This window comes from Hippoglossus hippoglossus, chromosome 8 (genome assembly GCF_009819705.1).
Source record: "Hippoglossus hippoglossus isolate fHipHip1 chromosome 8, fHipHip1.pri, whole genome shotgun sequence".
Classification (NCBI taxonomy): domain Eukaryota; kingdom Metazoa; phylum Chordata; class Actinopteri; order Pleuronectiformes; family Pleuronectidae; genus Hippoglossus; species Hippoglossus hippoglossus.
The window spans coordinates 17,459,339-17,480,161 of record NC_047158.1 but is presented as its reverse complement, the minus strand read 5'-3'; the positions used below and the strand labels follow the sequence as shown (position 1 = coordinate 17,480,161).

The window sequence follows — 20,823 nt, the reverse complement described above, 5'->3', positions numbered from 1 at the left end:
CCAAGGAAAGGAGCCTCAATGCTTCCTAACTTATCTCCTTTAGCATAGGAAACATCGGACCATCCTTTATGGAAGGAAAGGTCAGGGTCAAGGAATAGTGGTTAGGAAAGGAGATTATTTGGACTTTCTGCACGCAGCCATGGAATATTAGACTTTGGGGTTTAAAAAGACATATTTTTAATTTGAACATGTGTTGAATACTTACACCTGGTGTCAGGAGAAATTAAATGGAACAGTCCAACAGAGGAAACCAAAATAAAGCTTATTTACCCTGGAATTAAACTAATTTAGATTAAACTAAATATGTTTTACAATTAATTTAGATTAAACTAAATCTGTATGCAATTAATTTAGATTAAACTAAATTTGTAGCACATTTCGTGTGTTTTCTGTTTTAGTTCCTTGCAGCCTCGGTTACTTTCACTCAGCACTTTGTCGCCAAGTGTGAAACTTTAACTCTGACTCCGCTCATCCGGGTGATTTTCGCCGTACGCCAAGCTAAGAAACCAAGCGCACTCCCTGAGTCCCGCCTGTTGATTCGCTCTCTAAAATGTCAATCTCTTTATGGGTGGGACTTGTTTCTATGGTGTTAAAAATAACTCCGTAGCAATGATGTAATCTTCTTGATATAAAAGCTCGAGAACTGACCAACAACTTTTTTTGGTAATGAATCCGTTAAATTAAATAATAAAATAAAACATCCGTTAACTCACACAACGTGACAGGAAGAAAACCGCAATTGGTTTCTCTGCTGGGCCGGATCCGCCGGCGATTGGCGGAGCCTGCTGTCAGTCAAGTTCCAACGGGTCGCCTCGTGTATCCCCGGCCAATCGGGGGCTTTGTTTTCGAGTTGTGGTGGGCGTGCCAGGGCGCATGGTCATTCGATCCGCAGGAACTGTCATCGGCGACGAGCTGCAGGGCCGCCGGGAGCTAGCGATGCTAGGCCGCGTACCGACTGGGAAAACCACCAACAGGCCTCTGCTTCAGGTAATTTACAGCCTTCTGACAACGTCACACGTCGGACAAAGTGTTTGAGGCTCCGCGTGTGAAGAACCGTCGCGTTTCGAGCAGTTTTCGTAACGTTGTGGCCTCGTTTGACAGCTCCGGCGCTAACGTTAGCTAGCCGACAACAGCAGCCATGCTAGTTCCCTCGGTGTGTATGTATGGATGGAGAGGACTCATGCATTCGTTTAATATATGTATATATATATATACACGTCGTACGATATTGAACTTATCGATAGCTGTTAGTTTAAATATCTTATCACAGTCGTCACGTGAACCTTTCAGTCAAAGACCAGCCCTGTGGTTAGAGAACCAACAAGCTACTGGAGCTGTAACATTGCACCGAGAATGTGCAGTGAAACCCTGTGGAACAGATCTCAGTGTGTTGCTGTACGAGTTTAGATCAAACTTAACACAAATCAAACGACATCTTCACTTTTGAATATTCGCTAAATGTTGGTTTGAACCCGGAGATGCTCTCGCAGTAGTTTGAAGGTGTTGAAGACCCCACATGAGAGCATGTAAACATACAGTAACTTTACCAGTAGTGTCGAGGTCTCACGGTTGTTAGATCACTTATCTATTTTGGAAATGTGTCTGAGAATTAACGTCGAGATGACAGAAATAGTGTGAGGCTGTGAGTGAATAGAGAAAGAGGGATGCTCTTAGAAAATCAGGGCTCAAGCTACACTTGTGCACTTCATATTTCTTTGTGTAGCTTTGTGTAGCTTGTCACTGCACCGACCTCCACCTGATTACTCAGAGATAAAGAAATCAGTGGGTAACAATGGATCAAACACACAATTACAAATTCGGGGGGATGCTTACACAACACTGATACAAATGTCATATACTGTGTCTTGTTATGTGCACCAGACACACGCACAGCCTCTGCTCCTGCTCCTGATGTATAATACTCTTTATGAGGATATTAATAATGTGAGCAAAGGGCCTGTTGTTTGGAAGATTTACTAATGCAGGGTGTATATGAAATTAATAGTTTTGCAGACATAATTTCTGCAGGCGCCGGGTGACGTAGTGACAAGCAAAGTCCACTTGCACACTCGGGTTGAATGAAAAACCTCCTGTGCTCCGCGATTCAAATGGGCACAACTGACACGTTTCGTGGCAAATGCATCTCGCGTGCGTGCAGGGACCGTCTCGCGTGTGTGCCCCTTGGTTTGTCCACCTTTTTATTTCTAGTTTGTAAAGAAGCATTGAGTAAATGTTGATGCAGATAGAAAACAGTTGAACTGCGCAGAGAGTTCAGCTCAGTCGAAGCAGGAGCAAGGAGAGGGCAGAAAGCGGAGGGATCGGTGTCGCTTCTATTATGCTCGATTCGCTCAGTATTTGCCAACCTAACCGATCGGATCCATGGTGAAGAGGAAGAAGACGTCGCCGGGCACCGAAGAATACGAGAATGGGTAAAATAATATTTGAAATTCACACTTTATTCAGAGGTCGAATGCACCGAGGGGCTCTCGTTGTCGTTTGTGCAGGGCGCTAAACTGAAAAGCGCTCGCATTTGAATTTAGTTGAAATTCAACCCGAAATATTTCACATTCGAGCCGAGAGACACTCGCTAAAACACCGCCGTCACTTAGCGAACTATTCTGGCTGGTGGATATAATTTATCCGGGGACGGTAATTGCATATATTTGGTGTTGTTTTGTCGGGACTGGAGAGGGGATTTGAAACAAACAGCGGCGGCCATGTTGAGAGACAGTGAACGTCGTCTTTAGAAGTTAATTTTTCACACCGCTTTGCTCCCAATGTGACCGAATGTGCCCGAATGTGTTTTGGCAGCATGACACCGGGCTCCAGGGAGGGGATCGGTGTCGATGGGAGGAGGAATCCGTCCAGAAAGCCCGACGGCTGCGACGAGGAGGAGAGCGGAGAGCAGGCGAGCGAGGAGCGCAGTACAAAGGGAGACGACGGAGTGGAAATTCTTAATCCATCAGCCACAGCGCTCAGCCCCGGTTCAGCCCCGGTGCTCCCCGCCTCTCCGCCGAACCGGACCGGGCCAGCCTCGAGCCCGCAGCCCCAGACCTCCGCGGAGTCCGCAGCTCCGTGTCACGACCAGCATCATTTTCTCCGGTCGAGCGTTCGACCTCCGAGCAAGCGCATCCGGAAGGATTCAATCGGATCAGCCATCAATGGACACGGCGTGGCGAAGTCGAAAGGTACCGTAGGTGACCCAGGAATGTGTGTCTGTGTGTGTGTGTGTGTGTGTGTCTGTCTGTGTGTGTGATGGGATTAACAAGAGGGTCAACTCTCAGTTTTGACTGTCACTGTGTTTACATGTGTGAGAGTGTGTGGCGGCTGGAGCGATGCTGTTTGTGTTGCTGTCCCTCTGGGCCACTGCCTCTGGAGGTGGCTGTCTGATCTGCTCCAGCACCATCCTAACATTTGTTTTAAAAAAAAGACAGAGTTACAGACAAGATGTTGAATTACAATTCAGATGTCAACTGACTCCTTTTTATTCAGTTTCTTGGAAAGTTTTCACTTTCCAGCTGTACTAACTGGGACTTTTATGACCGTGATTATCAACAGAGAGCTGGAGGAATAAATCTCAGGTTTAAGACTTCAGTTTTTTTTCCTGCATGGAAATAGACACAGGACAGAAAGAAACCACATTATTATGACCGAGTTCTTTTACATATAATTGTATTTGTTCAGAGACTTTAAACAGTGCAGGTTTTTGTTATATCTGAATTTTTTTCTAGAAGCAACTAAAGATGCTCTAGTGGTGCTGAAATTTGTCTTTGCAACTTATCTCAACTGATTCTGTGGTGACTCTTTGTGTGATTTCTGCAGAAGGCTTTAGAAGCTGTCATTGTTGAATTGACATAATAATAAACAGGTTATCAGGCTTTAGCAGTTCAGGATGTGCATCGTTGATTTCATATCACAAGTAGCCCAATGAGAAACACTAACTGACAAGTGGCGCAATTCAGTGCGTCCATGTAAATGAGGGATCTTCCTGTCCTCCATACCCCGAGAAGAGTGAAAGACAGGCGGGGCAGTGGGGTGGGGCAGGAGCGTTAATATCCTGTATGTTAGAAACTCACAGGAACTGAGGTGGCTTCTGTTCTTTGGCGAGCCTGTCGCTGAAACTGGCACCTGTTTCATTCCTTGCTGAAGGATTTCCTTTTAAAATTTTCATACAGAATTATTTAGAAATGATTCCTGACTTTTTTGGGTCGTATAATTATCCTGCTCTACAATATATTTATTGAAAATTTGCTTTATACATGAATCAGACTTAAATCTGACAGACGTAATTGTTGGGAAAGCGAACAAGAAAAAGATTGTTTGACTCAGTAAATTTAGATTTCTATAGAGACCTACTTATTTTGCATCTAATTTGAATAAGACACATCAAGGTTAGTCTCTGTGAGCCACACACATGTTTGCATTTATAAATGAGTTCTCATTTTGGCTGAAAATATAGTTGCCTTCACATAGCGCAGTGTTGCATCAACAACATTCTTAGTGTTTGTGTTGGTGCCTCCTGGCATTGTGTTGTGTGCTGGGGTAAACTTGGCCATTGCAGCCCACCACGAGTTGGTTTTGGACCTGTGTACTGTAGATCTGCCCGTATGGGCTGATTGCTTTTCCTGCCTCCTTGCCAAAACTGAACCACAGCGGGGGGTGGGCTCTGCAGGTTGTGCACTGTAATGCCAGTGGGTGGCTTTGTGTGCGTGTGTCCTACATCTTCTAAGCTGCACAGCTCAGAACTACAATTGTATTTTATTTTCCTCGCTTTAAAAAAAAGCAGCCAGGGTGGTCAACCAAAAACATTTGGCTCAATCTTTACATTTTTAACTCAAGTGTGTTTTTTTTGTCCCTATAAATGTTTCATTACTGACGGGTTTGTGGGCTCCTTGACTCTGTGCAACGCAGGCACAGAGAATGGCTCGTCCTCCCAGGGTGCAGTGGGGCAGTCGGGGCCGATGGTCAGCTCCACAGGAGGAGTGTCCAAGGCCTCCAAGGGCCAAGGGTCTGCTGAGAAAGAGGAACAAGCTGGCAACCAGAAAAGGGCCCGTCGGCAGTGGGAGTCTTGGAGCGCAGAAGACAAGAACAGCTTTTTTGAAGGGCTCTATGAGGTAAAGCGTGAAAATCCATTAGTTATTACCATATAGCTTTTAGGCTCATTTGTGCTGACTTTGCGTACAAGAAGAGATTTGAACATTTCAAATGATGTAAACATACCTGCCCAAATATTTCCATGCGTTCTTTATGTTGGCATGGTTGTTAAGCAATACATCCACTAGAGGGCAGCCCAGAGTGGAGAGTTTCTTACAACAACAAACATGTTGATGGTGGAGGAGGTTGCGATAATGTACCAATTAAGACGGAGGCAAAAGTGTCTTTTTGTCCCTGTGCCCAGACGAAGTAACGTCATCAGCTTGTAGTTTCCTACAAACTCCACAAAAAGTTCCGCCATTGTTGGAATTTCTTCCTCGTCTCGCTTGAAGTAATGGCTACATCGACCCTCCATGATTTCCAGTGGTACTGGTCCATTTAGCCTCCTCCATATCTGTACGCTTTCAGAAGACGTGCACACTCTGTTTCTGTATCTAACGTTGAGCACGAATTAGCATTTACACTAAATACATACTACTTTATATGACACAACCTAGCATTCGTCTTATCTTTATGTTATGCATCACGGGACACATGAAATCAAGATAAAAACCCAATTTCATTTGTATCTTTTGACATCTTCTACTCTCCTTCTACTCTATGTCTCTCTAGCATGGGAAGGACTTTGAGGCAATCCAGAACAACATTGCAATGAAGTACAAGAAGAGAGGGAAGCCAGCTAACATGGTGAAGAACAAGGAGCAAGTCCGCCACTTTTACTACCGCACCTGGCACAAGATCTCCAAACACATTGACTTCGCCAACGGTGAGTTGCCCATAATCTCTGTCACCCCAAAACAGCTGGGACCTAACGGGATCTCTCTGAAACTCAGAGGGTAGAACAGGATTTATTTTTGGAGGGTTGGAGCACCACAGCCTAATTGTTCAATCTAATCCATCATTTCAAATATCTTAATTTGTTCATGTTGAATCAGGGCTGGTTTTGATTTTAACGGTGCCTCTTGCAACAGTTGCTGCCATGGAGAAAACAATTAAATATCGATGTAATAATCCTTACTCTTCATGTTTATGTCGCAACTTGTTAGACAGTTTGATTGACAGTCCAAAAAAAGAATCTTTCATGTGTGAAAGAATCTCACCAGACGAGCTTTACCCTCTTTCTCCTACAAAAAGCTCTGTGTCACTGCCGTGTGATCTTAACGTAGTGTTGTGACTTGTCCCTCCTTTCCTTCTCAGTGTACTCCCGAGTGCTGAAGAAATCCTCCCAGGAACTATATGGTCTCATCTGCTACGCTGAGCTCCGCAAAAAAGTTGGGGGATGTAAGTGAAGGCTGTGCACACACGCACGAAGACATGTCTCTGTGGAAGTTGTTTTCATGCTGTTAGATTGTGACACATGGGACGTGATTAAATGCTGCATGCTCCCAGTCATGGGGGACAGCTGCTCCTGGGGTAAGACGACGTAAATGACTCTCTGGCTTTGTGTTTTGTCTTTGACAGTAATGGACGATAAGAATGTGGCAAAGCTGAATGAACTCATCCAGCAAGGGTAAGTCTGTCGTTGAAGTGATCAAATGAACAGCCCACTGTCACTATGCAGTTTTAGATTTTTAGCAGGAACAAAAACCCTGATATGCTTTCACTCTCAGTATGAGGAATAAAATCAGTTTGACCTCATGATGACATATACCAAATACAAGATAAGCAGCAGGAACACATCCCACATAGGCCACTTATATCACTTAGAGGGAATTTTTTGAAATAGGGTATAAAAATGTGTCATTATATCTTGTTCAGACCTGGCATCAACGTGATCCCCTCACAAGTGCTCAGCGCTAAGTACAAGTCTGAACATACTTAAATTCATCTTCATTTAGATCTGATCACTGGGATGCATGTGGCCACATTCTTTCTGCTGTGTCAACACAATTACATCCTGGGCCAAATATGAAGGACCGCCTACTCAACTGACTTCCTCTGACCCGCCACAGTTTCAAAATGAATCAAACGTAAAACGTTAATACCAGGTCTGAACAGGGCCTTTCATATTGCATGGCTGCTGTATTGTAAAGGGTTCAGCTAACTTTGTACATGTCTGTTATTCTGAATTGCCAGCATGTGCCTCCTCCTCTCAAAATTGCAATTTGATCCAAAAAACTTTTCCTTGAAGATTTCTCTGCTCTTCTGCTTGTTTGACCAGGGCTACCACCGTACGCTCCAAAGGGAGGAACTTGCGAATTAAAGCACCCATGTGCCGTGCACTGAAGAAACTCTGTGACCCTGATGGTGAGACACTCCACACGTACTGCACATGCAAAGTAAACAAACATCGGTGCTGAAAATACAAACTGTGACGATGGTGAGGCACAGCGATTGTGGGGGCAGGTTCTTTTCTGGCAATAACAATAACAGTGTGGGCTAGTGGCGTTTCCATGGTAACTCTGTGGGAGCTATGTGAGGAGGAGGAACAGGCGGGAGATGATGGAGATGACTGGTCCGGCCGGCTGCTGCCATTGACCCTTCGGTTCAACATCATCCACATTTATAGAAATAATTTTTCTTTCAATCCAGGATGGAAAATCACCATTTCTCTTAAAGTCGATCTTTTCATAGCTGTATCAGTGCTTTGCAAAGTTTGTTGGCAAAACAGCCTCATTCTGGTTTGTTAATTTCCTTTATTGCTCTAGTTACACTCTTTTCATTGCCTGCTAATCCGTTGAGCATGAACGTTTGCAAGATAGAGTACTTAACTTTTCACGAGTTGTACGGTCAACTGTGGTTTACTGTTCAAGTGATGTCATTGTGGATTTTGAGGTTTACCCGTTGTACAGTTGTGACATTTTGTGTCTGCTAGGTTTTCGAAATTTATGACTGTCACAAAATCCCACCAGCTGGACACCTGCTCTCTCGCTCTCTCTCTAAAAACACCTGAACTTGTCCCAGAAAAGAGCTTTGTTGTTGTGTCTCAGTCAGTCTCACTATGTCTTTGTGTCCGTGCAGGAGTGAGTGACGAAGAGGACCAGAAGCCAGTGCGTCTACCCCTGAAGGTGGCAGTAGAGCTTCAACCACGCAGTAACCACTCCTGGGCCCGCGTTCAGAATCTGGCCCACAACCCTCGCCTCAGGTCAGTCAGGCTTTAGCTGATGTCCGGGAGGAGTCAAAACCTGTTTCCAAAACGGCGTCATCAGAATGAGCCAACGTTTCACATTTGAGTCTGATCCTTGGAGATAAAAGAAAAGACAAAATAAAAGAAAAAGAAAACATCCGTGTTTGCGATTGTTTTCAGGATTTTCAAGGACAGCCAACTAATGCAAATGATTAGCAAATCAATCAAATGTTTGCATTAATGCGTCATCAGGTAGTTTTGAAAAGTGTGCCTGTTTGCTCAAGCAGCTTCTAAGATTATAAGATAAGAGCAACCAAAAAGAATCTATGCAAAACGTTGGATACATTTGGAAAACACAGTAGTTTGTCTCCCAGTCTCAAAATGACCTTGATTGAAGTTGATTTATATTCTCATTCATTAATTTTTAATAAGTCAATCATTTAGCATCAGACCTAGAATTACTTGATATGTTAGGAGCATAAAACTAAAGTTAGCCAGTGCAGTGCTACACTGTCTTACCACAGCAGCTGTCAACAAACTGTTTTGTCTTTTCTCACCCAGGATGGTGGTGGAGCTCCACAGGAAAGTTTCCAGTCTCATTGACTATCTGAAACAGAAGTGGGCGCACCAGGACCAGCGGATCGTATCCTTTTAACAATTTGTTACAATCATCTTATGTGTGTGAATTCGAGCTGGGTATTGAAATTCATCCATACACAGCTGGGGAGGACAAACCTGTGTGAACTGAGTCCTTAACACTGATGTTTCAGCTCAAGAGTCTCATGGAGAGAGAGGCTTTGGAGGGCAGCCAGTCCAGCACAACCTCTCCTAGTAAATCACAGCCTGATGAACTTTTTCTTCTCCCCGCGGAGACCAGCACCCTGACCATGATGCCTGGTGTGGCACGTGTGGTTCACTCCAAGGCCTCCTGCACCGTACACTGGCTGGAGAGTGGCAAGACCCGCCCTAATTCCAAGGAATTACCAACTGCTCAGATCCTAGGCATCCACACGGCTCCACCACCTCGGACTGGCACCAAATCTGGACGGGGGAGTGCTTCCATTGCTGCCACTGCCTCTGGTGCTGGTGCTTCAGTGACTGTATTGGGCGATACTCGTCGGACTGAGCCCCTTAACCCTGAACCTTCACCAGACAATTCTGCAAAGGTAGAGGAGAAGAGACCTCTGTCTGTTTCTGTCACTGCTTCCTCTCAGCAGACTGTGGCTCCCAGGGAAGAGGAAACTGTGCTGGGGCTCTCTGAGGGGGGCAAGACCTGTGCCAGTGTGGAGGCCAGTGGTGGATTAGCAGTGATCAAAAGCACGGAGTTGTGTAGTGTTGTAGAGAGCTCATCTGAGCATTGCAAGGAGGAGCAGAACACCAGTGTTCCTTCCCCTGAGGCCAACCAGACTCCTCTAGCCAAAAGTCTGATGACTGGCTCAGAGGAGGGAGTGTTGCAGGGCTCTGCACCAGCAGCCAAAGAGCGGACCATTGAGCAGATCAGAGAGGAAGGCTGGAGTGCCCGTGACGCAGAGAACGTCACCCTGGCTGAGCTCTACTTGATGTTTGGAAAACCTGGCAAGCTACAGCTTGAATACGAGTGGCAGCCCGTGGCGGCTCCTTCTAACAACCAGGAAAATGGACAAGCCTTGGCTCAGGCCAAGCCCAACAAGACAAACCGTGTTTTGCGCTGCCTGCTCAAACTGGTTACCACTGAGGTCAATCCTAAACCTTTGGTAGGGATTAATTTTTTACTTCTCTCAGTGTTGTTGCTGGTTGCCAGATGCTTTTTAATATATATTTGTTGACAAAATGTTTGAATGTCATGGTTTAGTTTTTGAAAAACTTAAATTGATCAAACAAGGACACATGGTTGGAGACATAAAGTGGTTCTCATGTGCTACATTGCATTTTGTTGTGTTGTAGTGTTTACAAAATTGCATTGCTAAGAGAACTATTACAACAGATCCTAGATGGAGAGATAAAGGTTGGTGCAATGTTGGTGATTGTAGGACTGGGGACGGGCTGTTCTCTGTGCCACCTTCAAACTGTAGTGACATCTTTATTTAGAACTGTACATTTTGAACAGACGCTGTCATTAACTCGTCCTCTCCTCTAGGCACCGGAGCTGTGCTCCACTGCCACATCACCGCTCAAGACCCTTCAAGAGGAGCAAAACCAGGCACTCACACCTCCAGGAAAGGGGCTCGTAACAGGTGTTCGCAGCCCCAGCTGTGGCCGGCAGCAGGCGTCCGTCCGAGGGGCCCGGTTAAACCCGGGAAATGCTGGAACCTCAGGTATTTGTGGGTATCTCTCCCTATACTCCTAAGCCATTACATTAAATATAAATTCATCTTCAGTGTAGCTGATCCTATTGTAGCTGTAGACCTTAGTACAGACGAGCAGGCATCACAGTTTCTCTGTCCCTTGATAAGATCCTAAGCAAGTATGTTGTTTTTCCTGATGAATGGTTTTGTGGATGGTGCTGTTGTTTGTTTGACGATGGGAAATAACTATGCAGTGCAAGTGCTTCCTGTTTCATAGGAAATTGGATATTTCAAGTACTTTACGTACCATATTCTCCCAGAAGCTGTTCAGTGGGTTCATACGTTATTCTCAGGAAACATTCCTCCCCCTCACGTAACATGTCCTTCTTGTTCCTCCCCTCTCCAGGCGGACGGAGCCTTCCCCGCTCTCTGCTGGGGTCGACAGCAGGCTGCGACTCGGAGGGGGGTGTGTTTGCGGTACCCACCACGCTGCCCCCCAACAGCTCGCGCCACAACCGAATGTTCTCCCCCAACAAGGAAGCAGAACTAGCCTTTAGACAGCAGCTGGACTCTATCAATGTAAGACAGAGCAGAGCATCATTAAACTGGTATATTGTCCACAGTAATATATGCACAAATATTAATAGACACTTTCTGTCCTCGCAGATGCAGTCAGATCTTTTCCTTTCCAGACAGAGAAAACCTCGGAACAGGCAACTCCGCAAACCCCTCGTAGTTCAGGTAAGAGAAGAATTGAAGGGTGCTTCATTTGAATATGCAGTCGTATTGAAGTGAACACCCTCTCTATTGGTTTATACTCTTATTGTCTTACATGTTGCTGTCCTACAATGGGCTAAAAATCTGTTTCTGTCTCATACACAGCGGACACTGCTGCCTCGAACTACAGGGGACACTCCTCAGCACGTCTGCTCCTTCTCCATCCTCTCCAACTCCTCTGCCACAGGTACGCTTCCTCACATCAGGACAAAATGATGATACAACATGTTGTCAGCAGAGGATGGGAAGTTGTAAAAAAAGGGGGGGGGGAATTTCCATTTGCTGTCTCACTTCCTGTTTCTTCCCTCAGGAACTGGATCTTTCCGGCCAATCCATACTCGCCTTGCTCCTTCCCCCCGCCCTCCCGTTTCCAAAGTCTCCCCTGCAGCGCCCAGCTCCGCAGCCGCCAGCCAACTCTCCAGTATGTATATTCTGTTTCCTGTCCATGTTTTATTGACAGTTTGTTAAATTCTAGATAGAACATAATGTAGGCTGTACTGTTAAAGATTTCAGTTTGAGTTACTTTTTGATCCTGTGGCCACAGAAACTAAAATTACTACTTAAACATAAGCTTTTCCCTTATTTTAAACACAAATACTTTATAACACGGCTCCATCATTAAACAGCCTCAACAAAACAATGAAGTCTTCATACACAACAAAATAAAAGCACTTGGATAGTTAACCTCTCAATCAGAAATAACTCTGTCCTACATCAGTTGATTTTCTGTATTGGTTCACTTCTTACCAACAGTGTTTCTAACATGAAAGCATTGATTTCTTTAATGCGAGAAACTGCTCCCTGAGGCTCTGGGTTTTTATGCAAAATTAAGTCCTAGTTTGAATGTATATGAAAAATGATTGGCCTCTTGTCTCCCACATGATCTCCAACAGTCGATATGATTTAGAACAAATAATCCATTGTGCAGGGGTAAATGGACAAAAAGAACGTTCTTCTGCTCTCTGAAGGGAAGAACTTCAGCTTTAAAGTTGTATATTCAAACTGTTGTTGAGTTTGATTCCTGAAATGTTAAGTTGCACACTAGTGTCCACTACGGTTAATACTTGTGCAGATGTGACAAATCCTCTGTGTTATCTTAACTGTTTTTATTCTTACAGGTGCCATCGACCTGGCAGCCAAGTCTGCAGGCATCATCCCCGGCAGCCCCTGTCGGAATCTGGATTCTCCCACTGTCGACAACGGCACTTTGCTCGCCACCGCACCTATTGCCGAGGCTGAACCAGACTCTCAGCTCCTCCAGCAAGACGTCCCAGAGGTCAGCACCCACACACAAACGCTCCGAAATCTATTTATTTAGGATTAATCCCTTTTTTGTCGTTGGAAGGATAACAGAGCTGGATCACTCCTCGCACTAGTGAATTTATCTTATCATCTGTACAGTATAGTCCAAGTTTCTCCCCCTTTTTAAGTGTTGAACTTGTTCTTTCAGCAGAATGGTTTGCCTCCACCATCTCCTGGAGCGACTGGTGGGAGAGACTCACTCCTCTCTCCACCCAGTGTCGCCTCGCTCCTGGACATCTCGCTGCCTGGGCCCCCAGAAGAGGCTCTGGCCCCCGGAGGCCCTCAAACGCACATCAGTGACTCCATCATCGAGCTCGCCATCAACTCTGCCCACTACGGCGGTACGTGCCTGTTTCCAACGCTCATCATTTAATTAGGATGTGTAGATATTGTCTTCTGCAAAGGTTTTTGTTGAAATGAGATGCGACGACAGGAAAAAGGTTTTGTAAATCCCCAACGACAAGATTTTATTTGTCTTCTCATTAGAGATTTGAAATTATGTGAAGGAATCTGTGGACGACATATTAAGCTTCCGACCCGTCAGGAGTATTGACCACTGTGTGTGTGTTTGTAAGCTAATATGGCTGTTTGTCTCTCGTGGTGCAGGTGAGGAGGCAACTCTCTCTCCAGCCAAGCTGAGCAGCAACGACGGCTCCAAGCTTCTGGCCTCTTCTCCCTCAGTCAGCCCGTCCCGAGGCTGGATCCCATCCCCCAGCCACGACCCCCAGTGGTACCCCAGCGACTCCTCTGACTCCACACTGGGATGCCTTCTCTGTAAGTGTTTTTCTCCCCTACAGAACCCTCCACAAACAGATGTTACTATAGATAACTATCTTTTTACAAACTTGCATATTACGAATCGTAGCTCTGCTCTACTTCTCTGTTTGATTCTATCCAACGAGTTGAGGCTTAAGGCTCATTTAAGAGATACGATGGTTTCAAACAATGTCACCGTCACTGCTCACATACTTCCACGTGTCATAGATGTTGCCATTGTTTGAAATGTACCTCCTGTTCATGTTCATCCAGCCAGCATGGTGTCCCCTGATAAAGGGAGGCGGACCACGCTCACCCCCTCCGGCCCCTCCAGTGGCACAGCTTTGCTTGGTCCTAGCCTCCTGGACTGCAACTCCCATGATTCCTTTCAGTCCCGGGGTCTTCCTGACGTGGCAGAGGTGAGTTCAGGGCTTTGACTATAAGGGATATGTGGGGACGGGGGGGATTTCTGTCTTTGTTTCTCACAAATGTTAAATCTTTTTTTATTCTTTTGAAGTGTACACTCAAATTAGCCTTATATGCAGTTTTACCTCTATCTCAAAATCCCTGTGGAATCCATCTTCTTAGTTCACATCAAACGCTCTGTGGTTGTTTGCAGATGGACTCTCAGCTTGCTTGTATGATGAGTGAAAGCAGCGTGGACTACATCGCTCGCTTCAACGACCTGGCTCAGGAGCTGGCTGTGACCGAGCGCTCCATCCCGCCGCCCTGAGGAAGAGAGGACCACCACACCACGGCCATCTGGAGGACAAGTCCCAGAGTGGCCCACGAACGGGTCTCTCCCCCCCGATGGCAAGACTGTTGTTTCCTCTGTCGCTTCTACACTGTGGAAAAGGCAGTTGTGGAGAAAAGCCCAGCCCCTATAAGCCATCCCTGCCCTGTTTGTTTAAGTGCAATAATGACAGTGAACCTTGACCATTGTTCAAAGTTAAAAAAATGCATTGGTTTCACTGGACTGTTCTTTAAGGTGAAATGCCCTTTAAAAAACAAACACTTAAGAAAAACGAAAAAACGCGTTTACAAAACACAACCTCATGTACAGGAAGATACAATGCCATATCTGAACAAAATATTTTCACTGATCTTACGTCTTCTCATGATCTTTTGAGTGTGTGTGCGTGAGTGTGTGTGTGTGTGCGTGCAGTGTGTGTATTTCTGTCATCTTTTTCTCTCAGATCGACCTCCAAAATGTGTAAATCCTCCAAAATGTGCAGTTGAGGTCCCAGTCGGTGGCAAACAGCTGCCGGAGGGCGATTTTTTGAAAGTGGTGGCAGTGAGAAAACGCAGTGTGTTCAGTCGTCACGGCAGCAAAAGTGGAGCACGAAGACGTAAAGTCCTTTGCTCCTGCCCTACATTTTACATGCTCTTCATCTCAGTCAGTTCAGGTATCATTGGTTACATTTGAGGAGTAGAGCCTGCTGTGTTTGTTTGGAGTCAGGTTTCTTTCGTTTATTACAGCCACGTGCAAAATGGCAGCTTCTGTCGCTTGGATACATTTTATAGCAGCACTAAAGATGTGATCTTCTGCAGCTGCTTCCTTGAAATTTCTTTATCTGAATTTCTAGTGGAGTTTAAAATTTCAGCCTCATTGAATTTTCATAGATTTTAATGTGTTTCAAGATTATAATTAAGAAAACGGCCTTTAGGTTTGTTTGTTGTTCACTAAAGTCGCTAAGAAATAACTTAATTCTTTACATATTTAACTTTCAGCTGCGGTTTCTCATTTTTACATATTAATGATATACTCAGACATTGCAGTTTGAATAACATGGCGTTTGGATTAAGTAACAGTGCTCATTTTACTACTTTGCCCATAAAATGACCAGCTGTAATTTCACTTTTAGATATTTGTTTTAAATTCCACTCATTTTAAATTTCAAATGTCTGACGTTTCTGTTAATATCACACTCCAGTTGAAACAAGAAGTATATTACGAAATCAAACACTGAAGCTGTAGTTGACACTCCGCTCATACTAAGTTTTAAAGTCACTATTAAAACCCTCTGATTTTACTTTGTCCATTGATGAGTGTTGATACTGAACACTGGGCCATCGTCGCTCTAACCTCAGGCCGCTCTGAACCTGATGCTCTTTTTTTTTGTTTTACTCCGTCGATGTAGTTTCGCTGTTGTTCACAGAGACTACAAATGTACCACGTTAACTCCAGACTCTGAATTTCAATTACCAGCATCATCGATATGCAGTGTTGAACACATATTGCCTCATCAACAGGTTTTAACTTCGTCTCTGTTCGTGTGAATTGTTGGGAGAATTCTGGTCATTCCACAAATGGGATTTAAAAAAAAATGTTGGTCTCCTTCAAGCTCCTCCACGGTTTTGACTCTACGCTTTAAAACCCTGTCGTGGCGCTCATTCGTTAGAGATGTTTGAAAAAGGTTTCATCTCCTCACACCAGAAAAGAAACGACGAAGATGTTCTTCATGAAGAAATAAACAGCAGGTTTTGTCTTTGAATCTGGCTTTTTTTGTTTTTGTTTTGTTTTGTTCAAGGATTTATTTGTACAAATGGCAATTCCAGTATTGACTGCGCTTTTGTAACATATTGTAAATTGTTATTTGGACTATTTATTGGAAACATTTCTGAAAATGTTTTCTGTTTAACTTAATATTAAGACGACGTCTAAAAAGGAAAAAACCTGTTGTTTAAAATGTTCCGTTTGTAAAAGGTGTTTTTATTCTGTATAAAGATAGTTATAAAAAAACTCATTGTTTCCTGTATTCATTGTTTAATTTGTGATAAAACCAGTTCAAATGTTACAATTTACAGAGAAGCCTTTGGGTCATTACCTCCACCGTGGATCTTGATGAAAATAAATAGGGAATTTGAGAGTGATATCCATGCGTGTGTGCAAACTGAAGACATCAAATTGAAATTAAGGGGAATGTTGGGCCTTGGTGGAGGTATGCGCTGTACTGAGTTAAGTTTTGTCATCTTTTCCAGAGAGCTGAGTGGTTTCTCTCTGGTCTGCATAAAAACAAAAGTTATCTTCCATCAAAACAATACAACTAGTAAACCAAAGAATCCCTTGTCATGTAATGTCCATGTCATGGAGTCAGTTCAGGAAACAGCCTCACAATGTTATCACAGGAGAGTTTACCAGTTGACTTTAAAGCAGCGATATTGATAACAAGGTTAATTCCTGAAATGAATGGACAACACAGTCTGGTCAAGTTTCAGATTTTCTACTAGTAGCACTTCAAACTGTGTCACTTAACAGAAGCATCTATTCACATCACGTCCATTTGGCCTCCATGTGCTGCAGTCAGTTTTAAGTTTTGGTCCATGTGACACAAACTTTAATCCGCAGCCGCGATCAGCCCTCATCCGTCTTTCGGTTTCTGCTCCTTGCGAGCACGAGAGGCCATGAGTTTGAAGAACAGTGCGGGCCACAGCGTGCGAAGGTAGACGGCCAAGGTGGCCAGAGGTTCTGCTAGAACCACATCTTTGCTCCTCTGACGGACGGCCTTCAGGACCGCGAGAGCCACGTCTCTGGGATCCCGACCCATAGCTGTGGTTTTGTCCAAAACTGAAAGCGGTGTCGCACAAACAGAGAAAAAAAATCAGTGACACCTCAGTCAGCTTCTTTGGAAAACTGTTGTTACTTCTCGTATTTTTTTCATTTTGTTGTATTTACTCTATTTTGGACTCTAACAGAAAATAAACATGCTGCACAAGTCGGGTTCATGAGATGTTGTCATGTTTTACAAAAGGGGAAACACAATTTCCAAAAGCAAAAGGACAACAGTAGAATTTCTACAAAATGTCCTGCAATTATTTTCAATGCCTCACCTCCGTACTTGGAGCCGTCCCCGGTGACGGCATTGAGAGACAGGTTTGTTCGGATGTAACCGGGGCTGATCACGGTCACTGGAATCCCGTAGCACTCGATCTCTGCCCGTAAGCAGTCGAAGAAGGCCTGGGTGGCGTGTTTAGAGGCTGCGTCTGGAGTGGAAAAGACACGGGACTGCTTCATTCCCATCAACCCGACAGACTGAAAACCTCTTGGACATTTAGTTTGTGTAACTGAACAAGAAGAGGCAACTTACAAGCTGATCTGTATGGGATGGCAATCTTGCCCTGGACGCTGCTGATGACCACGATGTGGCCGCTACGCCGGCGGACCATGGAGGGCAGGAGAGCTGTGAAGGGAGCAGAGAAGAATGAGTCAGTTAAATATAAAAATATTGTGTGGTCCTGTTTACACTTCAAATCCTTGGCAATCTGCAAATGTCTCTTCCTTATCAGTGTAACCACAGCAACAAACACACATTATACACGACGACTCACATCTGCAAACCAAATGCTATAAAACCTCAGCTCCTCACTAACCCTGAGTCAGAGCAACAGGGCCGAAGTAATTTGTCTCCATGACGTCCCGTTGAACCGAAAGATGGGTGTCCAGGATGTTACCACGGTAACTGATTCCGGCATTATTGATGAGGACATCCACTTGTCCATAACATTTCAGGATCTGCTCTGCAGCTCTGTCCACCGTGCCCGAGTCAGCCAGGTCGAACACGGCCGTTCTGGGAACATGAGTCTGTTGGTAGAACAAAAACAGTTGAACACTCGGGCTGATTCATGTCATTCTATCATTCTTGTATTTTAATGAAAGATTGATCTGCACAGATGTGAAAAACTGTTTCTCTTTTAATGGAGTTTCGTGTTGGATTCTCAGCAAAGAAAGAGTAACAACAGTGACGGAAAGAATTCAGACTTCTAAAAATAATCTCACGTTACTTTCATACCTGAGCAAGTGACATTGTCAAATGTTCCTCTTTGTTCGGACCAACAATCCAACACTTTAAGAAAAAGCTAAAAGCTGCTCTCACATTTGAGCGGCTTGGCGGCTTCATCGCTGATCCTTTATGCATCGCTCTCTCTGTAATGTCATCCCTCTACTAATGGAACATTTTAAAATCTATTGACTATGCAATACATTTTCCTTTTTTATCTCAGCTCTAGTGTAAACACCTTCTGCTGCGCGCCTGTCGAACTTGCAGTGAGCTCCTGGACGACCTGCTGCAGACGGGCTGCGTCTCGACCACACAGAACAAGCCGTGCACCTGCAGCGTGGAACACCCGCGCACACTCTGCGAAAACAGACAACACCTTCGGTTCAAGTTGAATATTAATAGCACTAGGAGCACAACACTAAAATGTGCCACTGTGACTTATCTCACTACTACCCATGGAAATGAACCGCTGTGAATCAGTGTGACTAGATTGGTGGAGAACATGTGAAGCTGAAGTGAGGAAGAGACGAGTGGGAGACGAACCTTTCCCCAGTCCAGAGCTGGCCCCTGTGATGACCACCACCGCGTCCTGCAGGGCAGCTCCTGGTCTGAGGCGGGAAAGGATCTGGTACAACAGCCAGACCCCGACACTCGCTAAAGCCAGCGGCAGCATCCCTCCTCCCGTGACCCGCTCCATGGCTCACAGACCCCCCCGAGACCTGCAGACAGAGGCTCGATCCTTTAGTCCAGAGGAGTTTCTCCCTGCTGCAACTGCTGATTTGCATTATCACAACATTCAGACTCAGAGATTTCTTGTGGAGAGAAGTCACCTGACAAAGGTCTGTTGAAAATCTTTGACAGCCTGCAGGGCAAACATTTATAATTTCACAGATAATAGATTGTTTCAGCAGAACACAGTGAGATCTTAAGCTCTCTCGCCCCAATGCCAAAGTGACTGTGGGTGTTTTCATGATCACATCATTAAGTTGAGCTGCTTCCAGTCATCCCCTGGTCCTGAGTAGCCAACTACTGTAAAAGATCTGCTGAAACTTGACACACAGACAGTGGGAGTCACCTTGTAGGTGTAATAACTGTGTCACCTCTCAAGGATTTCTTCAGAATAAGGATCAAGGATTTCTTCATAATAAGTTATGAGCGTCATTATGAGAAAGTTGCCAACTTTTCCTTTAATTTTCTCAAGAATTCTACAGTAAAATCTTCTGAAACTTGACACACAGACAGTGGGAGTCACCATAAACAAGAGTGAGGTGTAATAACTGTGTCACCTCTCAAGGCTTCTGTTTAAATAATGTTTTATATGAGCATGTTAGGTTTATTTACAGTCTGTGGTTTGCACATGACTGCAGTAGTTATTATTAGCATAGTGATAGCAATAGAAACACAGTTAGCATTTAGTGACGCACAGCAGGTTTGTGTTGGTGAACACGTGAATCGAGAACACACCGAATGAACCACGTTGACTACACGTTAGAATCTCACAACACAACACAACAGAAGGAGCTCCACACTGACTCCACTGCACATGGGAGGCTATCATGGATGCTAATGCTAACGTTAGCTCGTTTCCAACAATGCGACAAACTGACCCGGACACAAGAGTTGGTTTCAAAGTTTAAAGTCTCACCTGATGTGTGTTTCTGTTTTGAACCGCAGCAGCGGGACGGGTGACGGGAGAACTTCCGGGTTTGTCTCCGGAACCCGACGACCGGAAGCCCGAAGACAGTCACGGTCATTCACCGCTGTGAATTGTGGGAGTTGAAGTTTGGGGTTTGCCAGTGGACTTTGGACTCATGTGCTCGTGTCTCGTTTCACACAGATACAAATTATTTGCTGTCAAGTTACCAGAGGTTCTCTGACCAGGTTTGTGTTGAAGTGGAACATTAAAAATAGTTTTTACCTTTTTTAAACTTGAAAGTGAATCAAAACTCTTCCACATCTGGATTAGAAACCAGATGTGAACCTCTGGGCTGTTGAAATCACTAAAGTTGTGTTTCCTTAGTCTCTCTCTCATTTTGCAGGTGTACTGCAGGTTTACTAACTTCAACTAGTGACCTCATCCTGCCAACCTTATAACCAGCGTCTTCTTTGTGGTGATGGGGCTTCCTACCGCTAACAGACCTAGTGGTCAACCTTAAAGTGTGATAAGCAGCCACACTGCTGTGGATCAGCACTGAGCATCGGGTCAGCTGACAGATGATTAGCCAGCACTGGCTCCACACCAGCAAACTAATGAGGTTATCTTGGGTTGTCCCTCTGAGCACTCATCCGTCTTCTTCAAGTGTCTCCGTCTCCCTGCGTCAGTCCAGCACATCTACATGTAGAGTGAGAGGCAAAAGGCGCTGGGAGGTTTCCCGTGCTCTGTGAGCATTAAGGCAATTTGTTTAATTCAGTTCCAAAATGACTGCGTTAGGTCTCGAACACACGGCCGTCCCTGTGGTTGTCTAAGTGAAACACAGGCTGGGCTCACAAAGTCAATGTGAATACAGAGCACAGCAAAGGTTGCAAACGGAATCTTCTCCAAGTTAAAGCCGGCGGCTGTGGTCTCAGTCATCCGAGGCTGTTTTCATACATTGAACAGTTATTGAGAAACTGTTCAACAGTGTCAACAGTTGAACAGTTTTATTAACTAAACGTTTTGCAACCTACTCGTCCTTTTAAATCACTGTAAACATGTTTCCCTGTTATAGTGTCATAAACTGAAAAT

General features: G+C 44.7%; 2 protein-coding genes across 8 annotated transcripts; one reads left to right on the top strand and one right to left on the bottom strand.

The window, feature by feature from the left end:
* The first annotated feature begins 847 nt into the window (after positions 1 to 847).
* cramp1 (cramped chromatin regulator homolog 1) lies at positions 848 to 14,345 on the top strand. Of its 4 annotated transcripts, none has more exons than XM_034594024.1 (20): positions 848 to 987; positions 2,812 to 3,188; positions 4,912 to 5,114; positions 5,767 to 5,920; positions 6,352 to 6,435; positions 6,616 to 6,664; positions 7,316 to 7,401; positions 8,116 to 8,239; positions 8,783 to 8,864; positions 8,992 to 9,954; positions 10,338 to 10,515; positions 10,892 to 11,064; positions 11,152 to 11,226; positions 11,368 to 11,449; positions 11,573 to 11,683; positions 12,381 to 12,538; positions 12,716 to 12,905; positions 13,171 to 13,338; positions 13,594 to 13,739; positions 13,940 to 14,345. In XM_034594024.1, exons 2-20 carry the CDS (start codon positions 2,813 to 2,815, stop codon positions 14,051 to 14,053), a joined length of 3,516 nt encoding a protein of 1,171 aa, XP_034449915.1. In that variant the 5' UTR covers positions 848 to 987; position 2,812; the 3' UTR covers positions 14,054 to 14,345. The 4 variants fall into 4 exon arrangements, with proteins under 4 accessions (XP_034449915.1, XP_034449914.1, XP_034449913.1 ...); XM_034594023.1 differs by having other exon boundaries at positions 855 to 987; positions 12,713 to 12,905; XM_034594022.1 differs by lacking the exon at positions 848 to 987 and adding an exon at positions 2,066 to 2,429.
* Positions 14,346 to 16,067: 1,722 nt separating this feature from the next.
* On the bottom strand, positions 16,068 to 19,863 carry dhrs7b (dehydrogenase/reductase (SDR family) member 7B). 4 transcript variants are annotated; one of them, XR_004614742.1, is made up of 8 exons: positions 19,744 to 19,863; positions 18,642 to 18,817; positions 18,337 to 18,455; positions 17,692 to 17,908; positions 17,409 to 17,501; positions 17,152 to 17,304; positions 16,596 to 16,888; positions 16,068 to 16,563 (listed from the first exon to the last, which is right to left on the bottom strand). XR_004614742.1 is itself a non-coding variant. In XM_034594096.1 (7 exons), the coding sequence occupies exons 2-7, from the start codon at positions 18,793 to 18,795 to the stop codon at positions 16,683 to 16,685; spliced, it is 942 nt and encodes a 313-aa protein (XP_034449987.1). In that variant the 5' UTR covers positions 18,796 to 18,817; positions 19,744 to 19,863; the 3' UTR covers positions 16,068 to 16,682. The 4 variants fall into 4 exon arrangements, 3 of the variants coding, with proteins under 3 accessions (XP_034449987.1, XP_034449989.1, XP_034449988.1); XM_034594096.1 differs by having other exon boundaries at positions 16,068 to 16,888; XM_034594098.1 differs by having other exon boundaries at positions 16,068 to 16,888; positions 17,692 to 17,902.
* Between the last annotated feature and the right edge of the window lie 960 nt (positions 19,864 to 20,823).

Bases quoted from the DNA above. Each gene is read 5' to 3' on its own strand.
- cramp1 (XM_034594021.1), top strand. From the start codon at position 2,380: ATGGTGAAGAGGAAGAAGACGTCGCCGGGCACCGAAGAATACGAGAAT. The intron at 5,921-6,351 runs GTGAGTTGCCCA...TTTCCTTCTCAG, and splicing joins ACACATTGACTTCGCCAACG to TGTACTCCCGAGTGCTGAAG. The intron at 6,436-6,615 runs GTAAGTGAAGGC...TGTCTTTGACAG, and splicing joins CCGCAAAAAAGTTGGGGGAT to TAATGGACGATAAGAATGTG.
- dhrs7b (XM_034594096.1), bottom strand. From the start codon at position 18,795: ATGGAGCGGGTCACGGGAGGAGGGATGCTGCCGCTGGCTTTAGCGAGT. The intron at 17,502-17,691 runs GTTAGTGAGGAG...CTCCCTTCACAG, and splicing joins CCCTGTTGCTCTGACTCAGG to CTCTCCTGCCCTCCATGGTC. The intron at 17,305-17,408 runs GTAAGTTGCCTC...TTTCCACTCCAG, and splicing joins CATCCCATACAGATCAGCTT to ACGCAGCCTCTAAACACGCC.